Source organism: Anabas testudineus, chromosome 19, assembly GCF_900324465.2.
Source record: "Anabas testudineus chromosome 19, fAnaTes1.2, whole genome shotgun sequence".
NCBI classification, from domain to species: Eukaryota; Metazoa; Chordata; class Actinopteri; order Anabantiformes; family Anabantidae; genus Anabas; species Anabas testudineus.
In genome coordinates this window covers 9,659,450-9,687,045 of record NC_046628.1, presented here as the reverse complement: position 1 = coordinate 9,687,045, position 27,596 = coordinate 9,659,450, and the positions used below count along the sequence as shown (strand labels likewise).

The window sequence follows — 27,596 nt, the reverse complement described above, 5'->3', positions numbered from 1 at the left end:
CCAGCCTCAGTCTCTTTAGTTTGGATAACGGCAGCTAACTGTTAACAGCCAACCAACTTTAAACACTAATTGTAATATAATTGCATGCATCTCTTGCTTGATTTACTCTTTTAAAATCCTGTCAGCTGATTTAATTTGTGACTGTGAATCTATGTTTTTCACACGCGAGTCACAAAAATCACAGTTGCTGAGAATGTTTGCTTCTTCAGAATCACTCCGCCATATATACTCATAAAATGAGACGTCTTGTTTAGGCAGCCGAGCACGTCAAAGTGCAAATTAACTTATTTGGATGACTGAGAATCTCCACTGACACTGATGTGGTTGGTGTGAAGTTCAGGAACCAGTTCTGACTCCAAAAAAAAAAAAAAAATGCATTTTCCGTTTAGATAACATCCTCGATGACAAGCCGGAGGGGAAGAATTCAGCAGACAAAGAAGAGCAACCTGTCGATGAAATACCAAAGAGGATGAAAAAGACTGACAGCACTACACAGAGCAAAGGAAAGGTAGGGGAGCGCGTCATTAAAATGATCTAATTGCTGCAGTTGTGTTTTTAATGTTGAATTTGACGGCAGGTTGAAAAAAGTATGAAATGTCAATAGGAGTCTGGCGTGGAGGGTACCTGCTTCGTTCCCACTTTGTGTAAAGCGCTTCAGTAGTACATCACTGTCTCCTCACGACAAACGGTAACAGTGGTTTCTGTCTCCCGTCTCCACCTGTAGGTGTTTGACATGGAGCTGGGCGAGGAGTTCTACCTTCCTCAGAACAAGAAGGAGAGTCGACAGATCGCCCAGGAGCTGTCCGACCTCGTCATCTACTGCCAGGCTGTGAAATTCCCTGGTAGAGAATATTCCACCGTTCTCCCTCTGTGTCACACACACACACACACACACACAGTCCTTTCTCTTCTCTCTTCTCCTATTCAAGCAGACATTTCACTGTGTAACTGCACTGGATCTTTTACTTTTGACACACTATCATTTTTATAATCTCATTTTTTTTTCCCCTGCCTTGTTCCACTCTAATCCACTCCCATGTTATATTTAAGAGGTCAAACATTTCCCCATGTTTCTGAGTCTTTTCGGCACACGCCATTTACTATCCCACTATTACACTTCATTCCTCTCCCACAGAGGACACCCACCGAGATGATGACTCCCTGTCTCCCTCATGGGAAAGCTATGGTTACTGTATTGTGTTGCCTGTCCCAGAACAGAACCTGCAGCAACATTAGGGTTATTTTACGTTGTTTAGGAAGGAATACTGTACATCTAAGCGGTTTCGTGGACTGATTGCTGTATTTCCAGGTCTAAATGTGAAACAGGAAAATTATGTAATGCTTTAAGCAGCTCAAGGGGTTTGATTTAGCTTTCCGTACTCTCATAAAATGTCTCTTATTTCCTTTTTATTGGGATGTTTCTTCATTCCATGCAGCTATTTATCTCAAACATTTCTTTTTCTCCCTCAAATATCCACCTCTTATCTCCTCCTTCCTCCCTCGAGTGTCTCCTCTCTGCTCGTCTTCTCTTTTCTTTTCTTTTCTTTACATGACATCTGCCCTTTTAGGCCTGCCTGTGTTTCCATTCGTATTTTATTTGTTTACCGTTTCCAGGGACCTGAGATCTGAGAAACAGAACTCAGGGCAGCTGGCCATTGATATGTTCTGTCTGGAGTGATTTAGATGAACGCACTGCTTCCCAAAATGAATAGTTAATTTAGTGATATTAGCCTTGTTCCCATTATGGAATAAAGTCTTTGCAAAGACGACTGGAAGCAGCTACATGATGACATGCTGAATTTCAAATATGTTTTTTTATTAGTTTTGTAAATACTAGACAATATAAAATCAGTGCAGCTATAACCTTTAATAAAAAAAAAAAAAAGCTTTTGACGCCTGAGAGGCGGAGGAGCAACTCCCTCTTCATACTAGAAAGTGATAGCTTTTATATGAAAATGATTTCTGCATTTTCAAGCTGATAAGAAAGGAGACAGACAGCAATGTCATGAGTGTGGTGTCTCCAGTCTGTCTGCGTTGCATTATTGACCATTCTCTGCTGTCTGTCTGTCTTTTTTTGTGTGTGGGAACCCAGGGCTGTCCACCCTGTCTCCAGCAGGCTCCAACAGAGGGAAGGATAGGGGGAAGAGCAGGAAGTCCATATTTGGCACAGCTCCCGCTCGCTGCACCGCAACAGGAGAGGTCACGACCCAGAGCCGCACGACTGGGAAAGGTATACGGGGCCATGGGAGCGTGTGCTTGAGTAGCGTAGGTTATGTAAGTTTAGTTTCGGACGTGTTTTAAAAATATGTCAATGTGGAAGAAGATATGGACAGACACATTTAGCCATTTGGCAGATTTTATTATCCAAAGCAACTAACGAGTGAGGTAGAGTCGAGCAAATCAAGCAGAAATCAAAACAAAGCGTTCTGAGAAGAGGCGTTTTGTGCCTTTTTTTGCTTTTGTTTTTTGTTTGTGCAAAAGAAGTTGTGGAAGAGTTCCTCTTGTCCTGAAAATCTCTCATTGTAAAAGTCCATATATGTCCTTCTCCTGTATCAATCCCTCCTCTAGGTGGCTCTGAGCGGCTGAGCTGGGAGGAGCAGCAGACGTCTCCTGTCCTCAACCCCCCGACCTCCCTCAGCGCCATCATCCGCACGCCCAAGTGCTACCACATATCCTCCGTGAACGAGAACGCCGCCAAGAGACTGTGCCGCCGCTACTCCCAGAAGCTGATCCAGCACACCGCGTGCCAGCTGCTCAGGACGTATCCGGCAGCCACCAGGATCGACTCGGCCAACCCCAACCCTTTGCTGTTCTGGCTGCACGGTATTCAGCTGGTGGCACTCAACTATCAGACTGATGGTGAGGCTCCCTCTGTTCTTTATTCACTCTATTTAGTTCACTCCTCCCCTCATCCGTCTCTTCTTCTTCTTAATTAATAATCGCAAGCTAATTTTCAACTTATTACTCAACATTTTTCTTATCTCCTCTCCGATCTTCCCAGACCTGCCCATGCACTTGAACACAGCATTGTTTGAGGCAAACGGCGGCTGTGGCTACGTCTTGAAGCCGGCCGTGCTTTGGGACCGTAGCTGTCCACTGTATCAGCAGTTCTGTCCGATAGAGAGGGATGTGGAGAAGATGAGCCCCGCCACCTATTCCCTCACTGTGAGTTAAGACGACATCCTTCCTTCTTTCCACTCGCATCTTCAGCTTCCTGCCTATTTGAATATGTTCCCTACATATACATTTTCCTAGGAGAAGGATGTTTACTCAAGGTCTAAGAAGGTCTAAATCCTTTGTTTGGTCTGTTTTTGATTCTTCATTTACACGCCTGAAAGATGGATGAGTGCACACACATTAAAACTAGACGCTCACGCACACACTCCTTTAAGTACGTGGCTCCATTAAGGTGTGTTTTGACAGTTTTAGTATTAAGTGATCTATATGTGCTTTCATTATTTAACAGTCGTGAAGGCCACCCAGCCATTCTATAGACTAGTGAATGAGAACAGGAGCTCATAAACCCTCTGCCTGAACCCTTCTCGTCTCCACTAACTCGTCTGCACTTATTTCTTTGTCAGTGCTTTTCATCACATTCATTACATACTTGTGTTTTGTGTGAGTAAATAATAGCAAGAATTAATGTTAGGGAGCAGACGAGAAGATCATTCTGAGTTATTAATGCTGTGTACCCACTGATGTTCTCATGTGAGCTTCAGATATTTACTCCTATGCTTTGAAATGGTAAAAACCAGCAGCATAACCAGAGATCTATGATCTCACACTGATAAGACCTGTGTTTGTTTATGAGGGACATAATAATAAGCTTGACTTGTTGTTATGACGGCTCTCATCTTTGTTTTTCCTTCAGATTGTCTCTGGTCAGAATGTGTGTCCTGGTAACAGCGCCGGCAGTCCCTGCATCGAGGTGGATGTCCTTGGCATGCCCATCGACAGCTGCCACTTCCGTACCAAACCCATCCACCGCAACACCCTGAACCCCATGTGGAGTGAGCACTTTCAGTTTAACGTGCATTTCGAAGAAATGTGCTTCCTTCGCTTCGCTGTGGTAGAGAACAACAGCTCCCAGACCACTGCTCAGAGAACTCTGCCTCTGAAGGCCCTCAAGCCAGGTACTGTCTAAAACTCAAGATGTTTCAAAGCGCTAACTTTTAATCCTATACATTTTAAGAATAAGAGTATTTAGTGCTAGAATAATCTAAAAGATGCCTGTTGGCATGTGTGTTTTTCAGGTTACAGACACGTCCAGTTGAGGACACAACACAATGAGCCACATGAAGTGTCCAGCTTATTTATCTATAGCCGCAGAACAGAGGAAGCTCCCACAGGAGGCCCTACACCTTCATCTTTGGTAAGACTTCATCAGCTCAGGTCCTCAAGTCGTCGTGTTAACATTTTAAAAACTCTAAATGGCACTGTAGGAACATCTGAATCCAGTTTATTTTAGTTTTGCTGCCTCACAGTCCATAAGGACAAAGCAACAGACGCTGTCTAATGAAACAGAAATGTCAATGTCATGTCCTGTACGCAGCTGTTCGCCTCAGAGGAGAAACGAGCATCTCAGCAGCTCAGGGTGACGGTGCATGGAGCCCCTGGTCCTGAGCCCTTCACGGTGGTCTGCGTTACAGAGCAGACAACAGCCAAACAGCTGCTGGACATGGTCAGTGACTTAGAAGATACATTTACCACTTGAATTATTGCCCCTCGAGCCAAAGATGATCAATTCTGATTTAATGTCTGACTCTTTGAGATCATTTGTTGTGGTGTGTTATGTGCACTTAAAATTTCTGTTCTAACCTGTCCCGCAGGTTGTCGCGTCGTCAGGAAACCCGTCCCAGTACTTCCTCTGTGAGGAGAGAGTGCCTCTGATGAAGGAGCGCAGCGAGGCGAAGCGCTGTCCCCAGCAACGAGCTTTAACACCTGAGGAGGAGGTGGTTAGACTGGTTAACAGCTGGAGCACTGAGGACGGATATGTGGGGAGGATCTGCCTGAAAACAAGAGAGGAGGTACTCACAGAGAGGTCACTTTGTTTATCTGATCTATTCATTTATATACAAGGGTCTGTGTCCCCAACTATTTATGGGTTTATTAGTGTTAACAGAGTTTACATTTCCATCCAATGTCTTGAATGATTTATTTTCTTTTAGTTTATTCTCACTCTTTGTTATCATCAAACTCATTACTACCACAAAAAGCTGTTGTTGCTATGGTTTGTTTATTGTATATTTTTCTTATTATGTAGACTGTGTCTCCCCCTTGTGGTCATCACATGCCAGTGCTGCTGTGGATGCAGTAAATACAGTATTTTTACCTTTACTCTGCGGCTTTAACCTTTCAGAACTTGAATGAGAAGAACATGGTGGTGGAGGGAGAGGAGGAGGCGACCGTGGGAAGTAGGGAAGGGGCTGGGGGGGGAGGAGGAGGAGGAGGAGGGGTGGAGGATGAGATGTTCTTCGTCCAGGTCCATGAAGTTTCACCAGAACAGCCTCACACTGTGATCAAAGCCCCACGTTTCAGCACTGCTCAGGACATTATACAGCAGGTGAGAGGTTCAGGGAACCGCTTGCTGTTTCTCTTTTAACGCTGTTTTCGTTCAAGGTCTTAGGAAGTTCTCTCTCTTCTCTCTTGGCCAGACTCTGTCAAAGGCCAAGTATTCCTACAGCATCCTGTCAAACCCTAATCCGTGTGACTACGTCCTCATGGAGGAAGTGACCAAGGATGCAGGCTCCAAGAAGTCCTCCACTGCAAAGCCCCTGCAGCGGGTGCTGCTGGATCACGAGTGTGTCTATCACGCTCAGAACCGCTGGCGGGGAGCGGGAAAATTCATACTTAAACTCAAAGAGCAGGTAGCTCTAAAAAACGGCATCTGATTTCCAGTGCTGAATACCGTCCCAGCTTTTGCTGCACGTTTTTAACGTTACATCTGTGTGTGTGTTACGTCGTTCAGCTGAGCATGTTTTTAAGACCTGTGCTTTTGTACTTTGCTTTTTCTTGTAGATTTGCGAGACACGGCTGCTTTTGTTTCCTAATCCTCGCGCTTTGCTTGTGCAAGCAGCATGCAGAAAGTAGAAAACACAGTAAACTGTCTCAACTTTGTGTTCGCAAGAACTGCCACTGACTGTCTCTTACATGTTAGTCATGTCTCAATAATTCACATTGTGTGTATGTGATTGTATTGTAACACCTTCATAATGGCTTTTAACTATTTGTGTCTCTGTGCTGCTGCTCTGTTTTCATGTTAAATTATTACATTTTGTCTGTCCTGTTTTAATGTTTTTATATTTGTTTTTAATCAGTATTTAACATTTATGAATAAGAACGTGTTTCATGGCTTGCCTTAATGAATAAAGGTTAAGTATATTTAATTTTGTTTTAGTTTTACCTTTTTTCAATAGAATGGGTGCGAAACACATTCATATGACAAAACAAAACAAAAAACGTTGACACGAATTAAGTTCTAATAAGTTCTAAAAAAGACCTATAGTACAGCATATATGCATTTCTCTATCTCTATCGTTCATTTTAGTGATGAATTTCTGCTTCCAGGTGGTGCGGGAAGACAAAAAGAAAGTCATTTCCTTCGCCAGCGAGCTCAAGAAACTGACCAGTCGAAGCCGCAGCATGACGACTGGCAGCACAGTGGACGGTGCTGCCCAGAGTAAGGATGACAGAGCTGCATGCTGTGTGGCTCTAACCGAGCTTCAGGAGTGAGGCTCACACTCTACCTGCTGCCTGTGCATGGAAAGGCAACAGAGGTATTGGACGTTGTCTCTAACCTCTAACGTGACCAAAACTTAATATGACGAGAACAAATGAAGGTTACTTAATGACTGAAACTGCTAAATAAGTTCACTGTGTGCGTGGAATTTCTTAATCCTAATACTCATTATACAAGCAGGTTATGTGTCGAATGTGACTTGAATTGTAACGTCCAACAGAGAAAACTAATATTGACTACTTGACTAAACAGTCTAAATAAAATTAGATTTAAAATTTACATTTCTACAAGAAATTTGTAGAATTGAGGTGAAACTTTGCACCAGCTAGTAAATCATGAAGTTCCCACTTTCTCTCACTACTGGAAAGAGAAAGATTTTCAGAATCTGATTTCTCTGATTAAGTGCCTACACATAGCCCTAAATCTCTTTTAGTGACAAGGACACACACTCTCTCCCTCTCACTGCATAAACAGGGTGGTAATAGAAGAGGTTATGCTGACACTTGGATTTGTTTAGAAGCAGAAACTACAGAAACCTGGATGAGTCGGCCGCATTTGTAGAAACTGAAACTGTTGGCAATGATTTTACATTTAAAAAAATCTCCATCGCCCTAATATTGTGTTAAGTTAACTAAGCTCCAGTTCTAGCTTTAAGAACAATCAAGGAAGGAAGATATAACACAATGTTCAATCCCACGTGTAACCGAATGTCCCACTTTGCAGTGTTTTAACAATTCAGAATCGCTGTGATGTTATTTAAGTGACTTTTAAAACTTATAAATATCAGCAGGAATCAATGAATACTGTGTCTTTTCAGGGACAGTCGAGTCTGCAGCTGCAGGTCTGAAGGCATGGGTGGTAGAGGAAAGGGTGGGGACAGGAAGGTTCCTGCAGGCATCTTCCTCCTCCTCCTCCTCCTCCTCCTCCTCCTCCAGGGGGCAACTTCAGTCTGTCCACCTGCCCTCCTCCTCTTTGAACCCACTAACCTGGAAGCTTCACCTCCTCAGGAACTGGAAGATCCACAAATGAAAGCTGGCGAAGAAGGAACGTCTTGAACCTGGAGGATTCCCCTTTTCCCCTAAGAGTGGCTGAGGTGTTTCAGGCTGTGTGGAATTCTGGGATACGCTCCTCATCGAGTCCTGAAGGAGTCGGATCCTGCATCGTGTTAGCTGAGCAGGTGGAGGACAGAATTCAGTCTAATCCCAGTTAACAGATTAGGGTGGAGGATGTTCAGACGCTGTTGGCTTCACATTTTTTTTGAAATCCCACCCTGCGTCACTTTAGCTCAGCGGCGGTCACGTGGGCGGGCAGCTCCAGAGTCAGTTCTGAGTAGCAGGCGCAGCTGCTGTTGTGGAAGTTATCATAATCAGGGACACAGTAAAGCAGACAAATAGTTCTTCTCTCGCCAGTTAATGGGAGGGGTTTGTCAGGAGGAGGATGATGAACTGTGTCTGTGTTTTATCTCCCAAAAAAAATACACTAAAAGACGTGAAAGATGGCTCCACAGGAGATTTAATGGCCGGTGTACTTAGACCAGCACTCAGATGGAGGGAGATCTGCTTGGAGAAACAGAGGGAGACGTGTAGGAGAGGGCTTCAGGTGAAACAGTGTTCTTCTGTCTTTCTCAGGTATGGCGTCTTTGGCTGAGGGCATTGTTAAGGAGGCTGACAAGCTGGCTTGTTTGGTTCTTTTCACAGTACTGTAAGGGCACATTCAGATTATCCGTGATGGACGCAGCGATGCTTTATGAGTTTTCTTGGACACTACTGTCTCTGGCCTAAAGGTGACAAAACACACAGCATTTAAAAGGCAGCGTAGATCTGCAGCAATATTCTTATCACACTTGTTACTCGTGTCGTCTTTCTGTTGTGTCGCAACATTACCTTTAGCTCTCAGTAGTTCTGGAGCTGTATGTCTGAGGATGATCTTCGGCTGTTTTCACAAACTGTTTTAGTGCTTCTATCATTCATTCACTCATTCATTATCAAGTTATTAGTTAGTTATGACGTTCTCCTTGAATTTTATTTCTTTCATTTGAACGGAACCATGAATTTAGCACTAACGTCCTTTAGAGAAACACAGCCAGGTCTCCACCAACGGCACTTTGCACATTTTTGTTTTCCATTTGCTGTTGTCGTCAGTGTTCTCGTTACTGTCAGATTAATGACAGAAAGCCCGATTGTTATGAGATGGGGATGATTGTTTTTGTTTTTGTTTTTTATTTAAATATATGATCAGTGTATTTATTACTTAAGATCTCAGCCCTGTTGTGATTTCAGTTTTGAAGAAAGCACAAGGTAGAGTTTGTGGTTGGTCAAACATAATGGGTGTGAAGTCTGAGCCTGAATTCTCCTGACAGAATGATCCTTAAATTGAAGGATTTGCATTGGATTTTCTTTTATTTAGAAAGCAGTATCTTGCAGTAAGATTACAAGTACTGATTGAATGTTAATGATTGTAGACTTAAGGCTTTTCTTTATTTCCCCTTACTGCTCATTTCAGTTTGATTTTATGTAAAAAAAAAACAAAAAAACACACACACACAAAAAAAACATTCTTGATTTATTTGTGGCAACATTTCCATTTCTTTATTTTGTTCTGTAACATTTTCATATTTTAAAGCTGGAAAGACTTTTCTCTATATAGGACACAATTTTTTAGTTGACACTCCCGTTATTAATGTGCAGAACTTATTCTGATCTACGATCGAGACACAGTTTAACAAAAAGTGTATTTTTTTAACATGAAACATTCAAAAAAAAGTGAACGTGTCATGTTAACATGTGGGAGTAACTATTCTTTTATTTGAAATGGTAAAGACTTTTGTTTTCTAGGCATTTTTGGCAAATTAAACTTTACACTGCTTTTTATTTTTGAAGTAAAACTTCTCAATGCCAAATAATGACTTTTAGTGCAATAGTGAAGATCTGTCACCTCGACCCTTTCTCTTTGGATCTTACTGTCAATGAATTACTGACATCCTTTACTTGTGATCTTTTGCTCAAACTCTGTAGTCCTGGCTTTGAACTGTTCTTTAAATCATTAGAAAAACGACTCAATTCACGCACAAAGACGGCCTTTTTAGTCAAAGCAGGAGGAAGATCCATGAGGCTAATTGTAATTTAAGTACAATACCCATTTTAGGCTCTGTTATTACAATAGAAATATGGAGAAATGTCATTAAATAAAGCAAAAAGACTATATTTTAGACATTTTCAGGTAGAATCGATATCATTATAACCAAGTTAAATCCATACTGGCGTTAAACAGGAAGGGACTTTTTCTGTCACATAGCGAATCAGTGATCTAGCCGCTTCATCACATCTTGTTTTCCGTCATTCTAACCTGTAGACCTCATTTCTGAATGTAACATTTCTTAATGTTTTGAGACATATGTGTGTTTGGATGTTATTTATTTCAATGTGAAGCCCTGGTTGGCGTTTATCTGTTATGTTATGTATCATTTCCTGTAAGTAGTTGAATTGAATGTTCCTTTATTTTTTATTTATTTCAGTGTAACAGAGGATAAACTCTAGTGCCCTAACTTCACCCAAACGTGTTTAGATATGTAAATAAATATTTTACTTTCTGTGTAAATTCCTCAGTATAGTATTCTTTTTTTTTTTTCCATGGTATTTTACAAAGTGCAGCAGCAGCTTTTAATGCCTTTTGTGTTTTCACACATGCACAAAATCCATCCTCTGAAAGAGTTAAATCATTTTTGTGTATTCATCATGTCCACTGAATATGACACGTGTTTGCTGACTATAGGCTGTTGTGCTGTATACCCTTTTAAATCCACACTACACATATGATAATGTGGCTGTCAAGTGAACATCCGTCTATTTACTTGAATTTTTAAATATGCTAATTGTTGGGTTTCTCATACCAGGATCATAATAAAAATATAAATACTTAACTGTGTTGCATATCGAAGAATGTTTGTAAGTGTTTGCGTTCAACAGTGGCAGGAAGCAGCTAAGTCAAACGTTGACATTCACTGATTATAAGATTATTACACTAGAGCTTTAAAAAGCTATGTTGAAACAAAATAATAGAATATTCCAAAGAGTATTATATTGAATTTGAATAAGCTTTTAGAAACAACCCTGCAAAACAAAAGGGAAAACTTTAAACCTAACAACTTATAGAAACAAATGCACAAACATGCTGCAAATATAGACTTGTTTAGGGTGAAATGTCCCTTTTAACATCATTCAAACCACTAATCAAATGTTTTGGTTTTGGTTTTTTTTGCTTGTGTCCAAGATCAACGAGCTGACATCAGTCTCTCTTCTCCTGCAATAAAGCTCTGTGGACTCCGAAATCAGGGACATAATCAGCTCATTTAGCCGAATCAGTAACAGCGCTCAGACGTGCCCTTCCTTCCAGAAACTGTTTAAAATATTGCTCCCAGGTACAGTCCAATAATTCTGGGTAATAAGGAGCACTCAGTTTCAAATATCACCGCCAGTACGACACCCTCTGTTGGGTTTCTTAATGCAAAATTATGCAGTCATCAAATTAAATATGAGAGTTTTAAATCCTGGTAATTCTGCAGCTTAATGATCCGGTTTCTTTCAAACTTCAAATAAAACATTTCACTGTAATGCGGCTCACAATTAGCAAGTTCCCCCACCTTTATGGTGACGAACTTTGATAAAGGAGAAGAATCTATGTGCTATGTTAAATTGATTTTACCAATGGAAGAATGTAAAAGTGCAATAAATCTATTAAAGCTAATCTGTTTGTTTCAGACAGTATCTGTTTAAAAGTTTAATTAGTATTTTCTTTTAATTAAAGAAAAATATTGTTTGTTGTAATTATGTTAATCTCACAACTTTTAAATTCAGTTAAATCTTTCATTTAACTCCTTCCTTTTATATGCATTCGTCCTTCATGGCTCAGGTGCATTCTGTGACATTAACAGGATGTCCAGTATAGGTACTGTATCTTACCAACAGGAATTGATATAAACTCTGAGCATTTTAGCATCTAGAAGACCAAAGATATTCCAAAATGTACGATTTTAAGCTAAGCTAAACACCTGCTGGCACCTCTGTGAACAGATATAACAATCGCACTATCGATCGTCTCACTTTCAGAAAGAAAGCAAATAAATGTCAAACCATTTTAACAATAATTGTTAAAAGTGGTGAAAGAATAATATGCATAGTTTTGGACATTTCAAAGGACAATTTACTAAATCTGCAAAAAACACACAGTGATCACAAGAGACCTTCAGTCAATTTAGCCAAATTCCACATTTCAATGGATGAAATAGTCTTTTATTTGGATAAAGTTTGCCAAGCAACTTGACAAGGATAAAAAGGCAAGTTTGAACAATACAAGACTTCATGTGTCGATGAAAAGTGTCAGGCAAGTTGCACCAGCAGCCGTAATACTGAATGAAACAAGTGCGGTTTCATACAGACACAAGTCGCTTAAAGGGCCAAAAAAAGTTCATAGAATTCGTCTATGACCTTTTCAAGTTCCTCAAGATCATTTCATTATCTCTTAGCAAAGTAGAAATATAACACGTCCTTTCATTCTAGGTCAAGTTTTCTGGAGGTGTTGCAGCTTTGAAATCAGTTAGGCTTGAGGGATGCTCCGGCTAGAATATTGAGAAGTTATAAAACAGACATTTTATGAGCAAACTGGAAAAATAAACAGTTAGAAGAGTTTCCAATTTCCTTGTTCTTTTGTATATATGCTCATCATCTGTCTATGAACCTAAGAAAGTGACAGTAGTTCAGTCCACAGATAGAAATCTTAATAAAATTCAGTTTGAGTACCAGAATATGCAGATGTGTCCCAATCAGTAATTATGTTCTTTTTAATTAGACTGGAGCATCCCCATTAGTTCCACAACTAATAGAAAGAAAATCCTAAGAAATTATGTCTGAACGCTTTAATGATCTTGGCAATAAGGAGTGAGCACAGTGACATCAGGATCAGAGTTTGGTCATGGGTATGTGAAGGCTGTTCCACGGGCCCATCCATAATTCCTCCTCATCCGACTGCGTTCTGTCACTCGGGCCCTCTAACGGCCCCCTCATAACGAGTCCACAGTCGTCTTCATCATTACTGTCGTCTACTTTCGACTCTCTCTCTCCTTCTGTCAACTCCTCTCTCTCGGCTGTGCCTCGGGGCTGCTCTGTGCCTCTCTGCTCCACTTTGAGCAGGTTTGATTTAGACTCTACACTTTCAGTGTTGCTGTTGCTGGTCGACCCTAAAGAAACGCTGGATTGTCGAGTGTTAAACACATTGAGTGTTTTATTGTTGTCAGTGTTGGAGAAAGAGGAAGTGGCCGTTGCAGATGCGGCCACTCCTGAACTTTGGAAGGTGCGCAGGATGTTGCACCCACCGTCTCCTGCTGTTCTGGGGTTGTTCAGGGGCACGTTTTCCTCCAACGTTGCAACCATTTTGTCTAGTTTTTTAAAGTGCTTGGCCAGCCTTGAGCTGAAGATGGGGGAGGGGAATTTGAGGTTGCTGTTTGTTGTGGTGTGTGTGTGTGTTGGACCTGTGGTATTCACTGTACGTCGCGTGCGGATGATGGAGCCATTCTGGGCCACGTAGATGCTGCCGTTAACATTAGCGTGACTGTTGAGGGTGGAGGGTAACCTGCTGCGTTGCGTGTCCGGCATGCTGTCCTCACCGGTGGAGCTGGTCTCGTACTCTCGGTCCAACACCAACTTGATCCGATGTTTTCTACTGCCATGCTAGAGAAACACGTAAAACACGGCATTAATCTACTGGCCTACAGTTTAGAGGTTTGGTCAATAGTAACAACAATTCATGTCCAGAGAAGAGACGTACGTTTAAAATGTACAAAAGTACCTGCACTGCAAACGTAGTACACAGTGTTTAATATGGATTGGTAGGATGGCAATTGGAGAATATAATGTACTTAAAGCAAATCATGTAATAGTAAAGCCTCTTCTTACTTAGGTCAGAGCAAACACCATGTGCACACACACACACTTCCTGTATATGACATATATATGACCTGGTATTGCACAGCACAAAAGACACAGATTTTCCATTTAACCTTGATAATATGGAAGAAAAAACACAAAGAAAACATATTTTTCTGTTGCAGATAACAGACTCTGGAAAAACTGACTGATACAGGGAGCATGATAGGCACAAAAAAAGAAATCACTAGTAGAAAAAAGCTGGAGCAAACCCTCTGCAACAAAGACAGGTCAGTGAGAAACAATCTCTGAGCTTCAGTCAAAGAAATGAGCAGCTGGAGGTGGAGCTTTCACAAAAGGAAAATGTGACAAGTCAGCTCAGGAGGAAAACTAAGGAGGTACACCGGTGGAACACTTCAAGAGCACCAGAGCTGTTGTAAAGGAGAGACGAGGAAGAGAGAGAGAGGAGGGGATTGGAAAATGGCGATAAAAGATAGAAGCAAAAGAAAGAAGCTACAAGCTACACTGTGTGGGAGACACACAGGCAATTAAAACTCCAGCGAAGGGAAATCACACCAATCAAGGAAGAAAGAGATACCGCAGTAATAAATTACACTCAGGTAATCACTGCAAACCCAAACCAGGCATTTTCAAGATCTTACTTAGAGGCAAACAGGGTTAGACGTGTGGGGTGGGGGGGTTAGGCTTCATCTGCATTTTAAGCAGCTGACTCATTTTCCAAATCCCCCAGTCCTTCATCACCCTCGTCTCCTTCCTCGCTTTCTTCCTCCTCCTCTGTATCCTCGATGATGGGTGACAAGTCCTCCGAGGGGTCAGTCGCGCCCGAGCTGACGTCCGATTGGCTGGAGGCTCGCCCACTTTTCACCACATGCTCATCTCCCGATTCCTCCTCTTCCTCGCTCTCTTCCTCTATTGTTTCATGTGTAGAACGGGAGCGACTAGAGGTTTTGGGTCTAGAACTAGAAACCGTGGAACCTGAATATTTATAAGTGTCTCTGCCACTGCTACTGGACAGGCTTCCCCTTTCTCGCCGTCTAATTTCTCTCTTTAGTTTCCTGCTCGGCCCTGTCCCCTCATCCTCACTTTCTAACCCCGACTCCTTCTCTGACTCAGGCCCCTCTCCTCCCTCGTCTTCACTTCCACTCTCTGACTCGCGCTCTTCTTTTTCTGTTCCTGAGTCAGATTCGTTTTTCACCGTTTCTGTATCCGATTCCTGCTCAGCTGTAACAGAGGAAGTGATGCTACTTGCATCTGAGAGACTAAATTCTGATTGAGACTCTTTGCTGCCACTTCCTGTTTCCGGGTCACGCTTATGCGTTTTCTTCCTCAGTCCTTCAGAGGAACCATCCTCCACTTGTAACTGCCATCTCTTCCTCTCCTCTTCTGTGCCTCTCTCAGATACTGATGCTGAAACACTCATTTCTCCTATGGAGCCATAAATCTTCCTACTGTTCTCTCCACTGTCCCAGCTTCTTCCTTCGCTCCACCCTATGTCTCCCACTCTGGCGGGTCCCTGGAGCCTTCTGGCAAGGGAGATAAGACTGGTAGTCTTGCTCAGCTTTTGTTTTACCGGTGGAGGTTTGCTGGCGTCAACGGACGTCTGGAAATAAATCCCATCGATGAGCATGCTGTCATGTGCACTGAAAGACCTGTCAGAAGACGGCCAGCCAGGGAGCTCTCCCCTGATGCTTTCTCCACCTCCAACACCATTTCTCATCCCATTGTTTGTTGCACTACCTTTGCTGCTTCCCCACCATATTTCCATGTCTTCTCCACCCCCCTTTCCTTCATCTCTCCCCTCTTTGTTTTCTCTTTTCTCTGCCTCCCCTCTCTCAAAGCCTCTTCCCACTCTTTCTCCCTGTCTTTCATCCAACCCTTCTCCACCACTATGCCTCTTTTCCATCGGTTCGATCCTGGTTTTGTTCCACGGTGGGTGGATGGTAGGAGGCTCTCCAGTTAGGTTACTCCGTGAGAATAGGAGTGTCCTTATTCCCATCATGGCCTTTAAGCTGACGACAGCACCTGAGCTTTCGGACATGGTGTTTATGACGGTACCACCTTCACTTCTAGAATTTCCTGGGGTCTTTCTTAGGGGTGGAGCAGATGGTGAATGGGGCTGGACATGAGCAGGGAATGGGGCAAATCTGCTTCCTTCAAACTTTCTCCTCACCTGTTGTCATGATAAGATTAGCCAAACATCAAATAAGACACATTTTAAAAAGAATATTTGAAGAAGCATGGAGCAGATTTGAACATTTTATGATCAGTTACTTCCACAGGAAAGTTCCTGTCTCCATATGGAGCTGTCACTGGCTGCTACTAGTATGAAAAGGTATATATGATAATAGATATGTCTGTGTGTTCAATTTCAAATGAATGAATGCACTGCTGTGCAAAAGAATTAAGTAATAATTAGTGAGTTTTTGTTTCCGGTCTTCAAGTTGAGCTAAGCTAACCAGCTGCTAACTTCAGCTACATTTTTACTATACATGTGTATATTGGAAACAAGTGGTATACATTTCCTCATCAAATCATCTAACCAATATATAGTATACCACTTCATGCAAGTGAGATCTTAGTGATGCACTTCTGTTCTGCATCTTTCAGTGAAACTGTGAAAATGTCATCGTTCTCTTTATATCTACTTCCCTGTCTCTGATGATACCTACGACATTTTGTTTGTGCTCCTACAGTCACTTTGTGTGTTTACCTCTCCTTCAGATCCCTGCGGGCTGTAGTAGTAGCTGCCGTCATCGTCTACAACAACTTCTCCATATTCATCATAGAAGCCGGAGGGTGAGAGCAGCTTCCTGCGACTGCCGTACTGAGGAAGGTCATACCTGGGAGAGAGGGAGGGGAGAAAAACAGAACATTACAGATAAGCAAGCAACAGTCTGTGCAAAACAGAAATTCCCAAACTTTCCCTGCAGCTAATTATTTTTCTCACAAGCCATGCAATTGTCATCTTTGTATGTTCAATAATAAACAGATTGACACTGTGGCATTGTTCAACTGCTTCAGCCAATCAGAAATGAAGACATGAGAGAAATCTGCTTTGCAAACAAAACTTTTGCACTCAGCTAAAGCTTATCCACAGCTACTCCACAGCACAGGGCAACACTGTGGTTCACTCGAATGATAAGGAGTGTCTAATGACTTGCCTAAGCAAAGCTGCCTTAATCACAAAAAGAGCTTTTTGTTGCCAGGAGACATTTTGTTAGCAGAAAACACTGGAATCGATTTTCCTCCCTTTTGACTCTCTTTGTTGCCTGTTGCCGGGAGCACTGCCTGGCTCCATCGGCCAAAAAAACTCTGTTGTGTGTCACCAATTGGGCTCCGTGCCCTGCAGCAAGCAAGTCTGAGAGCCAATGGGTCAAAAAACACATCTTTTCAAATGCTAGCCTGGAAACAATATGTCCCAGTGCGATTAAAGTAACAAATCAGCTAGAAGTCCTTTGGCTTGATTCCATAACAGAGCTGAACAGAAAAGTTGCTTCGTGTAATCACTCTGCTTACAGGCCAACAGTGGAAGAAGTTGCCCTCCCATTACATTAAGTAGCCAAGTAATAAACAAATGGGAGGGGATGTGGATGAAGTCTGAATGTGGGTGAGGACGCCACTGATAAAAGTTACACAGTTGTAATCTTTATAGTGTGGCCTCTGGAAGCGAATGTACTGAGTTCTAACCTTCCACTAAAACCGGCTCCTGGCATTTCACAGTCATTAACCCACAGACCCAAACTCAAGTGCACCTGCAATTAAATTACTTGAAGGCTACAGCAACACGTAGTTTTCCTCCTTTATGGTTGTGTGTTTTCTTCATCTTTTCTTTTCCTTTTCACCCCTGCCCTCTCCATCTTACCACTAGGTGGCAGTCACAACCTGACAATCACTTCATGCAGTTCAAAACTGTCAGAATCACTGGCATCAGTGGATTTGATGTTAGTGCAGGACTCTGTCCATATGTGTATGTGTGAATGAGAACCAAACTAGGGTCACTAGGCTGTTTCTAGCTGCTTTCCAACTGCAACTGATGTGAAATGATCCAACCCCTGGATGTGTTATCACATTCACATAGTAAATGCATGGCAAAAAGTACTAGTACTCCTTTAAAATAAAAAATTAAAGCACTTTGTAATATGCATTATAAAACGTGGATACTGGCAACATGAATTTGTTTATTTCAGAATGGACTATTCAGTATCTGGATATAAATTTTAAAGGCATATAATGTTTCTGCTTAGCCCTGCTTCCGATCTTGGCACAATGCTAAGCTAACTGGCTGCCAGCTATATAATAGTTACATACTTACAGTATAGAGTGGTATCAACTTTCTCAAAATGTTTAATCATAACTTGAATTTTTTTTTTTTATGTGTCTTTATACACTTTGCATCCTGACTCTTTTTCATCCGTTATATGATTATAAAATGAAAGCTGCACCTCCATTGAGCAGATCTTGCCGTTCTTCCAGCCTATATCTTTTTATGTAGGTACTCCAACTCAGCACCTCTCAGCTATGTGGCAGTCACGCCGCTCATCACTCATGCCAATAACCGTTTTGGAAAAACAAGATTTAATCCCCTATTGCTCCATTGCATGTATGGGTTTAGTGTTTTACTCTTGACTAGAGGGTAATATGAATTTGGCTTGTTTTGTTCTTTTTTTTTTTTTCACGCAGGAATCCAAACATGAATCCCGTGAAACAAATGGTTCAAGTTATTTTCTGCATCTGTACAAATCCAATCACACTGATGCCAATGGCACATGGCTACATTCCTACATGTAGAGAAAATCCCATTTTGATCTAATCTTTTGAAAACAGATGAAAGGAAAGGTCGAAAGGTTACGAACCATGCTTCTAAATGTTTCTGAGTGGATTACTATACTGTACATATGGCAGCAAATACTGGGTCCACTGTTTCTAAAAAACACATTTCAAGCATGGAAACTTTGCCTGTGTTTGGAAAAGTGGCCTGTCAGCATAGTCTACCTGTGATAAGTGATCAGATCTGAGTCCTATAGGGTTACTAAGTCTGATTTCCTGCTCCTCTGTTTGTACAGAGTCAGACAAGACTTTGTGAATGTTGCTGTAAGTCAACAGCATCTGGCCCATTGTCTGCTTCCACGGCTGGTTGCCTGATTAGCTTCTACAGTATTGCAATGTAAGGCAGAGGGAATTAGCCTGGTCTATGTGTGTGTGTGTGTGTGTGTGTGTGTGTGTGTGTATGTGTGTGAACACGTGTGAAAAAGAAAGAATGAGCAAAAGAACATTTCTATATGAGTGAGTATATGAGCGAGTCAGTGACTGAATGAATGTGTTTACGACGGGAGATTTTCTGCGTGTGTCTGCTCATGTGTATTTATGTGCAAGTGTGGGAGGGTGTATAAAATCAAGAGTCTGAAAGTCTGCAGCTAAAATTATAAAACTGACACAATGCATCACAGATGACACACAGGTTGCAGAATAACACACACACACATACACGTACACACACACGGGAGGATTACAAATCGTCTTGAGATGTCTTGTTCGTGAACACTTTTTATTTTGTACGAGGCATCCAGGGATTTGAAAGCACACACGTGCAGTCCACGCACAAAAACACCATATAACATTGGGAAAGCTGGTGTGAGGCAGGTCAACATTTCACAGTAGCCAGCACAATGTGAGACTGAAGTTAGATGCTGGACGGCTTGATATCAAATCATGTTATAAATCATGAGGCTCAGCTAGAAACTGTGCACACGCTGAAGTCCAGAGGAAATATAGTCCTGTATGTTTCATCACTGTTACAGTGAACCTTGTCAGAGATTAAAAATGTGCGCGTCGTCCTCAACCTCTGTTCCTCCATCTAAGTCCTGGGTGTTTGAGGGTTCTGCACAGTATCTTAGCTGTTCCTAGCACTGCGCTCTTTCAGCAGGTTATCTCATGACTGGGAAGGCATTTGTGTTGATCGCTTGTCTCTTGTTCATCCCAGTGAGCTCTTTAGGACTCGTCCTTTCCTTTGAAGGTTCGTTGCCTCTTTATTGCACTTCCCATTTGACTGTGATGGGGATTCTAATTTGCCTGAGTAGCCTCAAGCCTATGCAGAACAGCGGCAGGGGTGCTGCATCACCCTGCCACACTTCATGGCCACTTGTGAAATTTGTCCCAAGTGATCAGATTTGTCTTTCTGGACCTTGAGGCACTGGTGATTGCTCTATCAGCAACTGGTGCATTGAGCCTCTGGCACTGTTTCCAGTGGCTCAGTATCTTGGCAGCTATGATGGCTGATACAACTTTCTATGTTACTGGCCAAGAGATGGACGGTGCTGTTCCACTGTGGGGGTCTTTCTGCTGTTAGCCTGGGCTATTTTACTGTAGCTGGTAGTACACCTTGTGTGAGCTATTGCCACATTGTCCCAGTTCTTTAACACTGAATCAAATTTCAACCTCAACCTTTCATTTGATGAGGAATATTGTGAAAACTACTAGTGCACTTTGGGTCGAACTTGCAAATTTCTCTTCTTCACAGATAGACCTATGTTATGATTACAAGCTAATACACATATATTTATATAGTGCACAAACAGCAACATGTAGTGTAGGCTGTGTCAAAAAGTGTCCACAAAGTGAGTTGTACTTACCCATGATCATAGTTGTAATAGTCCTGTGTGTAGTAATCTTGGCCAGGGTCAATGCCAGATTCCATTGATAACTCCTGTGACATTGACAAACCATTATTAGTTTATTACACATGCTCATATATACAGATTTATAAACACATCCCTCATGTACAGTTGTTGTTAAAAGGAAAGTGTCTTCAACTGTACTTCAACCTGCCAATAACACTCAAGCAGAAATCAAGAGAAAAGAAGTACTAGAAAAGACCCTGAGTACCTCTGGCCTGAGCAGAGAAGGTCGTAGAAGTTGTTGCGTCTGCCAGAAGGAAAGAAAAGCAGCGAATGATAAGACAAATAGAAGTGTGAAGCTCCTTTTTTGCGTGTGCAAGGAGTGCAGTGCAGAGGAGAAAGGATACTTGAGACTAGAGAAAGGGCTAAGACATGCAGCCAAGTCCAGGACAGACTCAATTGTGAGATGCTTTGCCTATGTGGCATGTACCATACAGTGATCATGAGTTTAAAAAGTACAAATACATGTTATAATGTGTCTTTATGCAACAGCTTCTCTGCCTTTCAGAGAGAAATGGATCATATGAGCTCGCCTGTTTCACCTTTGTGAGGGGTTAAACAGAGTTAATTCTCCTTCACAGCTGAAAAAACACTTCATGCAAGACACGACTGCACTGGTACTAAAACCCACAAAACATTTCAGACATGTCCATAAAGATAAGAGAAAAACGTAAATGACAACCTTACCTCATGATGTCCATATCCACGCCTGGAAGATCAAAGAACGAAACACAGAGATAGAAAACCATCAGCATCACCAAGAAAGATGTTACACTTGATGAGGATGTGCGTTTAATACATGTCAGCGCTTTACTCAGCATTTCACATACTGCAAAAGTAAAGTGGCCAGCAGCCAGACAATATGATACACAAGTATGTGTATCAGATGTTTTAAGAGAGATAGGTAGAGGGTAGGATATTATAGATAAGTAGCCAGGAACCTGAAAAACTATTATTTACTGTTTATTATGTTGTTTTATTTGGGTAAATATTTTATTTACCCGAATTATTGGGTTATCTCAATATTAGACATTGCAGTCATAAAAAATATATTACAATTACTTTGTAATTTGTGACTGGTTTAATAAGGGGGATGTTTATTTCATTAGCACAGGACTATTATCAGCATCAGAACAACTCAGAAATAAATGTTTGGGGACAAGTCCGAATGCGAGACAGAAGGCAGAATACCATTTATTTCAGTTATGTCAGCGATTTTTATTCACTCAATGCTCCAACACTTTGGGGATTACACTTATTTGCTGTGTTGTCAAGAGTTAGTTGAGGAGATTGATGCCACTGTCATGTGTCTATCGCTGTGTATTTCAGTATTTGTGTCCACTGGAGGCATTCGGCCACAGCACACAGGAGTGTAAGTCCACTCGTGTTTCGGAAGTGCTCAGAGCCCAGTACAAAGTCACTGTTGAAAATAGACTTGAAGAATCAAAATATGCTTTGAAAGATTAACGCTAGCTTAGCTTTAGTTTAGAGCATATAACTTTTTGTTGTGTCTATAGAGAAACATAAGATTAAAAAAAATCTGGATTGCAGTTTTGTTTGCTTATCACCTCATATTCAGTTAACATGCAAAAAATGGCATCAATTCTAAAAAAAACCCTTTATCACTATTTCCTTGTGCATGACTATACATTTAGAGGACTACAGACTAGAGAACTTTGTTTTCCTTTGCAATGTCAACATACATACAATATTTTTTTTTACATCTGACCGAGTCCCTCCACCTGGCAAGTTGATGACAGAATAAAAAATAGTGTAATATTGTTTACAATACTGTGAAATTATTACTTTGTATTGTGAAAAACAAACTTCAAACAAAAGCAATATGATAGAAAAAGAAACAAGATCCGAGGGACAGTGGGACAAAATGAAAATGGAGGAAAAATTTGAGGAAAAAAAAAAAAGAAACAATAATTGAATTTTAAAAAAGGTCAATAAAAAGCCAAAAGGGAAAATCTAAACACAAAAACAACAATAACAAACTAAGAAAACCAGCTAAAAATGTCTTTACAGAACAAATACAAAGACACAGAAATGAATGAACCACTTGAGCATTTCATTATGTACGTTCAGATGTGAATATATAGAGAAAAGCACCATTTGATAAACTTTATGTATGTACATATATATGAAGTTTATCGAATGGTGCTTTTCTCTCACACTGCCTGTGTAAATGTGTGTACAGTCTACAGATTATAGCTGGCAGCTGTATGTGCCTGGCATTGTGTGCAGTATAATCCATATTTGTGTGTATCCCTGTGTGAAGATAAGTCTATCTCTGTGTCCTTGTTGGTCTGACAGACATTATTAGGTCCTCACCAGACTAAAATACACAGACAGCTATCTGATCTCTGTCGCACACACACACACACACATACGTACACAAACATACACACAACTGACATGATTGACTCCCAGTCTTTGTGTCCTCTACACCTTGTCTTGCAGAGTGTATGAGAGAGGCGAGAAATATTATTAGCTCTTTTGGAACAGACTCAGACTATCAAACCCAATAGCACTCTTTTCTTTCCCTCTATTTTCTTTCTACAGTTTTTCTCTCCCTTCTGTGTCACAGAGCTGCTGTAGCTCCCTTGCCCTTTGCACCAACACTCCTCTACTCATTTGTAACTTCCTTTTTTTTTTTCCAACCCATTTCACACTCTCTATTTCAGCATTTTCTCTCTCCACATCCATTTGTCTGTCATTGTTTTGTGCCATCTCTCATTGTGATTGCATGTTGTGCAGAAAATAGAAAATAACCAGGCCTTCTCACATTTTCCAGAATATAACCCTTTTATACAACACTTGTGACAGATAATAAACTTATTTCGGCTTTTTTTTTTCTTCTTCTTCTTCTTTACTTAAATGCGAACAAAACAGATTTTCATGACGTGACAACAAACTTTACACAATCGTTTGTGTCAAATTTGTACGTGTGTGTTTGCCCATTATCTGCCACTGTGGCTCAGTGGGGCGAAATGTATAATGGGATATTCGGCTTGCTCAATCCACACAAGGCTGCACTCAGAGCACATCAGATTCTGAAATAAGTGTGGTAGTTTTAATGTGCAAGAGGTAGGATACACCCAGGTCAGATTTAGCTATTGCATAGCTACATATAAGTGTCACACAACCATTCTCATGTACAGTACCTACACCTACAGACAATTTAGAGCCAGCAGTTAACCTAATCTGCATGTCTTTGGACTGTGGGAAGAACCCAAAACAGGGACAGGGAGAACATGCAAACTTGGACCCAGACAGCTGGCGAGTTTGAAACCAACCAGGTTCTTCCTGTGTGGGAACAGTGTCATTGCACTCAACCATTAACAATGACATATTATAGCTATTTGCTGCTTCAATGACCCAGATTTCCCAAAGACAATCTGTGTTGTAGGGAGGATCAAACCTGGAAGTTTAAAATTACATGACAGCCACCTTCTCACTGTGTTTTTGTAACTGTATTCTCAATTCAGTTTCAATTAAATGCAGCCTCCTTCGCAGGATGCTGAAAACAATACATATCCCCAAAGATGTCAAGAGATGTCTGTTATCTAGCATGAGCACATAATAAGAACTGAAACAGTGAAAGCGAATCTGTCTGCGGGACAATGAAGATACTCTTTGTGTGTATGTACAGTATGTGTGTTGAAAGCTTCACTTCTAAGCCAGTCGGCTCTAACAGTAGCAGTACCTGCAACCTGTGTAATGCTGCTGTGTATTTGTGTGCATCAGCGTACAGCACATGTTCACACTCCTGTTTATGCAGAAGCTCTTGTTCGAATGTGCGTGCCTGTGTATTTTGTTCTGGGTGTATGGATTAAACTTGATATAAAATCACCTCCTGACTACTGATTTGTGGTCACGACTTTGTGTGTTAGGAAAACATATGTTTGTGCCCGATCCAGCTCAAGCCGCCCTCTGAGAGTGAAGCTCTATAGATTCCACTGGAGAACACATACATCAAGAAATGTTTGATTTATTAGGCAGTACATCATAATTTGATCCATTTGCCTAGACAAAATCACCAGTGACACACTTCTCTTTTGGGATAGATATCATTCTGTCATTTCTTAATGACAACATGTGTCTGGAGACAACTTGTTGAAACTGTGTTAATGGATGGCAATCTGCCGCTGACAGAGCAACAGTCTGATTGAAACAACTTGTGGCCCTTATAAGTAAATGAAAGTTGTTGTTTTTTTTATGGTAATGCCATTTTTTTAAGGTGTCATCAGTACTTTAAAGGCAAGGTCTTCTGTGTATACTGGTTATATTTACTGTCATCTGGGGTTGCTGCAGTTGGTCAGGTCTAGGTTCGGCAACGTTTTGTGTCCAAAGAAGGAGGTCAGCTGACTACCTGAATATACTGAATGACCAGGTTATTCCATTAATAGATTTGTTCTTCCCTGATGGCACGGCCATATTCCAGGATGACAATGCCAATGGGAGCACAACACATCATTTTCACACATGGATCGGACACCAGTTCACACCTTAACCCCATTGAGAATCTTTAGGATGTGCCAAAGAAAACTTAAAAAGAATGCAACTATGGATGGGAATAAATGCTGTGACATTGCAGTGTAGTTCTTCAAATCAAAGGACATTTATTTTAATGGCATGTAAAAACGTATACCAAAGAGTAATAATGAAAGCTCATACATCAAAGTGGCTTATATTATATGTTTTGCAGACGTGTGTGACAATAGTACTTGCCACTTGTATTTATGACCTTATTATTTAATACTTTTGTGCATCAGGCTTGAGGCAAATTGGCTAGCTAGGCTTTGAAATAAATCTGCCTATATAAAAACCAACAGGGCACACCTAAACTGACAGTGAGGCAAGACCGGCCAATCAGTAGAGTTATTAAATCCCTAATCACGTTAACGTCAGTCTCACGAGAGTACCCTGCCTGTGGCCATTCACAGGGTTTTTCACCTCTCTTCCTTGGCTTGGCTTCCTTTGCTAACCAGCCGTCAAGCAGCTATAAAGTATTTTTCACAACATTACAACACCCATTGCAAGTCAGACCAACGTGGATTGTGTGCTGTAGGGTATAGTTTATGTATTTAGATGGGATATTCTCACCAACCCTGCTGAACTGAAAGCACATCTGACTTTTGCATCTCAAACAAACTGATGTCTGATCTGATGGCGCTATAAAATAATTCGTCATTTCATGACGAGGTGATAAATAATTAATAAAATAATAAATTCTATGGGATGAGATTTCTCTCTTTAATCAAGAGCAGAGTCTTTCAATTTGAGAGCATGCTTTAATCGAGGGACAGGTTTTGAGAGTAAGAAATCATTAAAGTATGCTCTCAAATTGAAAAAAATATGCTCTACTTGTTTAAAGAAAGAAATCTCATCCCATAAAATTCCTTCTACATGTTTGAAGTGTTTCATGAATAAAAACACATATTCTGGCAGGTCTGGTGAAGCTACAGTATATTTTTAACAACTTAAAAATAAACCATATTTACGAGCAGGATGGACAACATCAATAAATCCAGTGTACCTTATTAGCACCACATATTTTATTGATAAAAATGTATGATGTTCATAGTTTTTGAAATGTCCTTGAAGAACAGTGATATTAATAAAGTAAAACTTGGGTGAAAGAAATAACCCACTAGAAAAAGTTCATAAAAAATGAGCACATACTGTACTGTGAATAAAAATATCATTCTACATACATACTGCTTAAAAACATTTTTACTTTAGCTATGCACCTACATATTGTTAATGTGTCCTCTTAAAAACAATAGGGGGTCCAAAGAAAAAGACAGAAAGACAAATGAAATTGAGAATGAATGAAATACAGTTGACAACAAGAGACTAAGTGCAAATCTTTCAGAGCTAAAATAATCAATATGAGAAACTAGAGGTACATTATTTTACTTATTTAATTTAAATACAAATATCTAACTAAAAATTATTCAACAAAAAGTGGAACAGACAGAAAAGAAAAAAGATAATGTCCTTTGTTTGTGTCTGTGCTGCATTTTGGAGGATTTTGGAGGAGTTTTCAAAACAGATGATGCTGATAACCTTAAGAATTGATATAAAAGATAAATAAGTGTATTGTGTCAAATTAATAAGTTGAATATTAAAAAGTGAAAGATAATATGCACACAACGGCCAACGGGAACAAATGAAGTGTAGGTGTACAAAAAATAACCTGCAATCTTTGTAGTCGGTGTTAAAGCACTAATTAAATACAAAACTGTGGAAACTGAAGAAATGAAATGGAGAGAAAAAATAAAATATGATCATGTCACATGGAACAATACAAAGAATCCCTGTCAAATGCAGTTCAAGTCCAGAGGAGTGTTAAAGCCATCCCAAACTTGTAATCAGTCCCTGGCAAATAGGCAATCACAAGTCTTGACAACTTTCCTTAAGAAAGTCCCTGATTGATTATAATTTGCTGTTCTTTGATGTCAATTACTGGCAAGGATGTAAAACGTTAATGACAGTAGTTAAACCGAAAAGAGGCGAGACCAGGTGCCATTTCACCACTTTTAATCATTACTCTATTTCACAGATCCCAGCCACGGCTACTTAAGCCTATTTTACCCAATGTTAAATAAAAAACAAGACCTGGAAATGCTGTTTAGAGGAAATTAAAATTAAGGCTGAGCCAGATAATGAGTACGCCTTCCAAACAATTGCCTAGATGCTCTAAAGCAATGCTGTAGAATTCCTAGTAGCTAGTGATTCAGGTTCACTGAAATTTGGACACAAATGAAAAATGGGCTCGACCTGTTAAGCCAGATTATCATTACCTCCTTGTCCTTCAGTAATACATCTCACTTCTTGTTGTAGTCACAGAAAAAACAGTGTACAACAAAGTAACAGCATGCCCTCCAGCTATTGCATGGCTAAATCTATTCAGGCCACGCAGGGTGTTACCTTTCTTGCCGTTTCACCTTCTCTCGTTCTTTTTTCTGTTCGCAACAAGTGCCATCATTTGAGGGGAGGATCGTGTTTTCTTCTACACATGGAGTTTATATTAGGCCCAGTTATTTTTTTCCTCTTCTTATGTAGGAAACACAAAGTCGTGTTGGAAGAGCACAGCCAAAGCAGAGTAAAAAAAAAAATCACAGCATCCCACCGTGCTATTTTAAGCATCAGTCCCTTCACAGTTTCTCAGCAACTACGGAACAATGTTAAGAAATCCCCCTCTGTGTACTTTCTATATGAGAAAGGCAAAGG

The 27,596-nt window shown here is 40.8% G+C and overlaps 1 protein-coding gene across 5 annotated transcripts in view; it reads left to right on the top strand.

Annotated features, from left to right (window-relative positions):
• The window catches only part of plce1 (phospholipase C, epsilon 1), a 61,509-nt gene extending 50,851 nt beyond the window's left edge, over window positions 1-10,658 (top strand). For 3 of the 5 annotated variants that reach the window (XM_026350969.1, XM_026350970.1, XM_026350967.1), the window contains 12 exons: window positions 390-508; window positions 725-842; window positions 2,093-2,230; window positions 2,569-2,859; window positions 3,002-3,165; window positions 3,872-4,133; window positions 4,254-4,372; window positions 4,553-4,681; window positions 4,830-5,027; window positions 5,360-5,563; window positions 5,655-5,867; window positions 6,568-6,732. In XM_026350969.1, coding sequence (XP_026206754.1) covers window positions 390-508; window positions 725-842; window positions 2,093-2,230; window positions 2,569-2,859; window positions 3,002-3,165; window positions 3,872-4,133; window positions 4,254-4,372; window positions 4,553-4,681; window positions 4,830-5,027; window positions 5,360-5,563; window positions 5,655-5,867; window positions 6,568-6,732 — 2,120 coding nt within the window. Of the gene's footprint in view, window positions 1-389; window positions 509-724; window positions 843-2,092; window positions 2,231-2,568; window positions 2,860-3,001; window positions 3,166-3,871; window positions 4,134-4,253; window positions 4,373-4,552; window positions 4,682-4,829; window positions 5,028-5,359; window positions 5,564-5,654; window positions 5,868-6,567; window positions 6,777-7,556 lie in introns of those variants that run through there. The other 2 variants (XM_026350971.1, XM_026350966.1) reach the window with 2 other exon arrangements.
• Window positions 10,659-27,596: the final 16,938 nt, after the last annotated feature.